The sequence below is a fragment of the Panicum virgatum genome, chromosome 8N, assembly GCF_016808335.1.
Source record: "Panicum virgatum strain AP13 chromosome 8N, P.virgatum_v5, whole genome shotgun sequence".
Taxonomy (NCBI): domain Eukaryota; kingdom Viridiplantae; phylum Streptophyta; class Magnoliopsida; order Poales; family Poaceae; genus Panicum; species Panicum virgatum.
This window is the reverse complement of record NC_053152.1, coordinates 40862907-40866840: the sequence shown is the minus strand read 5'-3', so window position 1 is coordinate 40866840 and position 3934 is coordinate 40862907. Positions and strand designations below refer to the sequence as shown.

Sequence of the window (3934 nt, the reverse complement as noted above, 5' to 3'; positions counted from 1 at the left end):
GCCGCCCAGCGTGTCCCCCTGCTGCATCTCTGAGCCTTGCTCTCTATTGTCGGTATCCTGCTGTTGTTGTAAGTGATTTCTGCATTGATGTTGTTTATGGTTGTACGCTCCATATGGTTTGATTTCTTTCTAATAATGTGTCAATTAAAACTCCAAAAATTCTGATTTGCTTATGTATGGATAAATTGATGGCATGCGTCCTTAATTTGTTCCTCTATTTCTTATATCTCCAATCTTTGATTCCAGAATCATTATTACTTGAGATAACAGTGTGAACAGGCCTTAGGACACCATTTTCAATTTGCAGATAAGAACATGTATGGGCCACAGTTTTAGTTTTAGTTTCTTTTGTATTTGATAAGTCAAACCATTTTGCTTTATTGGTGGCTTAGCTGATGGTTCCACAAAGGTTAAATTTACAACTTACTGGTTGATTTTTCCACAGAACATTTCTTTCATTAGTATGATCACTGATTTCCTCATTTAGATCATATCTTGTTGTTTAGTCCTAAGCATGTGTAAAAATAAATGTAGCAGCCTCCTAATTGCACTGCTCAACGTCTCTTTCAGTGCAGAATTCTTTGATCCTAGCACAGAGCACTGCCAGAGGAAAACAAGATCTACTCTCTGTTGTTCTGCTGGGTCGTCCATAAGCATGCCAGTGCTTCAAATGTACAACTTGCAATAGAGCGTGGCTCCGATTGGAACCTGTTGCAGCACTTGATGTGGAAGAATCGTCAGCAATTGAGACTGCTTGCTTCGTTACTTCAAGGATGATACAAGCACACTGAGAATTCAATTCACAAGTTAGCAAAGAAGGCAACTACTAAAGTTAGGCAGCCTGCTTGTTGTTACTCATATACTATGGAGGAAATATCTTACAAAATATATTTTTCCTGATCAAAATACGTCTTACATTTCTCAACGAAGATAGTATGAACCAAGTCTCAAAGACTGGAAATAATAATGATTAATAAACGAGTGGTTTGTTGCCTTTGCCACCTCCACCTGGTGAGGATGAAGATGGTGGCTACAGCCTACATATCTTTGTGAATTTTTGTATGTTGAAATCGTGTGAAACAGGTGGCCAGTAAGATGATATAGGTCCAATGTGACTGCAGTACTGCATATTTGTCCGTGCTTGCAAAGGCAGAATGTTTCCGTGACACCACTACCGGACTTCCAGACTTTGCCGAGTGCCAGTTACACTCGGCAAAGGCCTGCTTACACTCGGCGAAGGCTTTGCCGAGTGTAACACTCGGCAAAGCCCCTGACGGCAAAGGAGGGTTTGCCGAGATCCTTGGCGCTCGGCAAAGCCGTCATGTGGGGCGACCGTTGCTGGGTGCTTTGCCGAGTCGGCAAAGCACCCGGCAACGGTCGCACCACGTGGCGGCATTGCCGAGTGCTAGATCTTCGCACTCGGCAAAGATTTAAAAGTTTGCCGAGTGCCAGAGTTAGCACTCGGCAAACTTTCAAATCTTTAGCACTCGGCAAAGAGGCTTTTCTGCTGACCCTGGGAAGGCCACTTTGCCGAGTGTTTTGGCTTATGCACTCGGCAAAGTGGCCAATTTTTTTTGTTTCACTTTTCTCTGTTTTTCGATACAAATACAACAGAAATATATCTAAATACATGGACATTACAGGCACTTATTATAACAAATATATAATTGATAAATACGACAATAACACCGATACAAATAACACAAGTCCATCACATATATCACAAGTCCAATACATAACACGAGTCCGATACGTATAATAAGTCCGATACACAGAATATAGTCGATGCATAGAATAGTCCATCACATATATCACAAGTCTGATACATAACACAAGTCCATCACATAGAATATAGTCCGATACGTATAATAAGTCCAATACACTAGTACTACAAGGCACTCACTGCTCAGATCCGTGGGACCAAGTTGGCCACTGGGCCGCCGCGAGTTCTGGTCCGAAGGAGGGTCGTTCGATGCGTTGCACGACTGATTCTGCAAATAGGAACATATAAATTGAAGAAGCATAACAAAAATATAATAATATCTACTAACAAAGCATACTCACGGGAGTGCCAGAAGGTCCTGCAGGAGAGTAAGCCTGAGCTGGTAAGGCGAAGGGAGGAGGCAGCGTCGCATAGTTCATTGACGCGCTAAGTCCTTACATCCAGGTGACCATGCTGTGCAACATAACCGACTGCTCCTCCCTCAGCTTCCGCTCCTGCTCCAGCTTGGCTTCGATCTCCATTCGGCGCCTCCTCTCCTCCTCAAACTTTGCCTCCATCTCGGCCTACAAGATTTTAACCTCCATATTACAATACGTAGCAAAGTTTTATTTTAATCATAGAACGACAACTAAATCTAAACTAACTTGTCTCTGGTGCACGCTGGCCACTGAAGTCTCAGGCCGTGGGCGTATGGGTGGGGTCGAGTCGGTGCTACTTGCCCTAAGCTGCGAGAGACTGGGCGTACTCGCCGTGTCGACCAAGCTATTGGCGATCAAGTACCGCCCGTGCTTCTTTCCTTGTCCCGCCCTCATGATGGCTTCTCCGGAGAGTGGCGCGGTGGCCGGATCCCAAGTCTCCCCATGGAGCGCCTTTCCCACCTCCGTGTACGCATTGATCAAGCGACATAAGGTGTGCTGGCGGGCCCATTCCTCACTGATCCACTTGTCCACCATCATAGACCAGCACTCGGCCTTGTTTGCGCACCAGTTCGGAGGCACCTAAACGTAATGAAGTGCATGACATATTGTAATATCAAATACAAGATAAATGAGTAGAGATGGCATTTATTTACCCTTAAGTACTGGTCTCGCGTGAGGAAGATGTCCCTTGCGGCTGGTTTCTTGACGATCCTCTTCTCGAATTCGGCGCAGTACACAATGACGGCCTGGACACGCGCCTCGTAGTGCATGTCCTTCACCAGCTTGTAGCAAGCCTGGTGAGCATGCTCGTTCACCCGGGCCTCATAGCCTTCCTCGCACCTGTAGAAATCCTGCATATATACCCACAAGATAATTGCAATCATCATTCCAAAAATTTAAACATAATGCGATATTTCGACCATTTTAGTGCGAGGATGACTTACCCACAACTCCCCGACCACCCGTCTCGCTTTGGTGGTGAAGTTCCTTCCTTCGCGATCAGTAGCGTCCGGGGTGGCCATGTAGTGGTCCCACGTGTATGCCGGCTCCAGGACCCCAGCATGCATCACGAGCCCGGGGAAGTGCAGCCGGCACAGAAGACCCAAGATACCATTGGGCTTCCGTTTGTGCTCACCAGGCTGCACAAAAAACCACCCACTGCAAGAGTATTTAAGGTAAAATTTTAGTTAGTATTGTGATTTTAAACATATGTAATACATAATAAATAAGTACTAACATACTTACTTAGGCTCTAGTGGCCGAATCATCGAGCCTCTCGCTAGAGGTATTGGACGTCGCGGGAGTAGCAACGGTCCACGCAACCACACCTTCTGCTCACCTCCTGCCGCCCCCTCCTCGGCCTCCTCCTCGTCCTCCTCCTCCTCCCCCTGCACGTGCTCCTCCTCCTCGCTCGCCTGGTCCTCCACCCTCTGCTGCTCCTCCTCCTCCTCGCTCCCCTGCTCCTCCCTCTCCTCCTCCTCCACCTCCTCCTCGTCCTCTACAGGAGAAGGGGTCCTCTCCCTCCTCCTCCTCCTCACCTTACCTCCTCCACCACTCCCACTACCTCCTCCACCCCTCCCTCTCCCTCTCCCTCTCCCTCTCCCTCTCCCTTTCCCTCCCCCTCCTCCACCACCTTTGCGAACACTACGGCTCCCGGACCCCTCGGGTGCGTTGGACCCACTGCCGCCTCCTCCACCACTGCCCCTGTACAAGGAGCTCAGCCAACTCATCTTGTGACCGCCTGGCATATTTGTTTAGTTATCTGAAATCAAAAGGAGTGAATGAATTAGTC

General features: G+C 47.6%; 1 protein-coding gene across 1 annotated transcript; it reads right to left on the bottom strand.

The window, feature by feature from the left end:
- Positions 1 to 2157: 2157 nt before the first annotated feature.
- On the bottom strand, positions 2158 to 3441 carry LOC120685059. Its single transcript, XM_039966902.1, has 5 exons — positions 3388 to 3441; positions 3087 to 3300; positions 2796 to 2993; positions 2368 to 2721; positions 2158 to 2286 (listed from the first exon to the last, which is right to left on the bottom strand). Exons 1-5 carry the CDS (start codon positions 3408 to 3410, stop codon positions 2158 to 2160), a joined length of 918 nt encoding a protein of 305 aa, XP_039822836.1. The 5' UTR covers positions 3411 to 3441.
- Between the last annotated feature and the right edge of the window lie 493 nt (positions 3442 to 3934).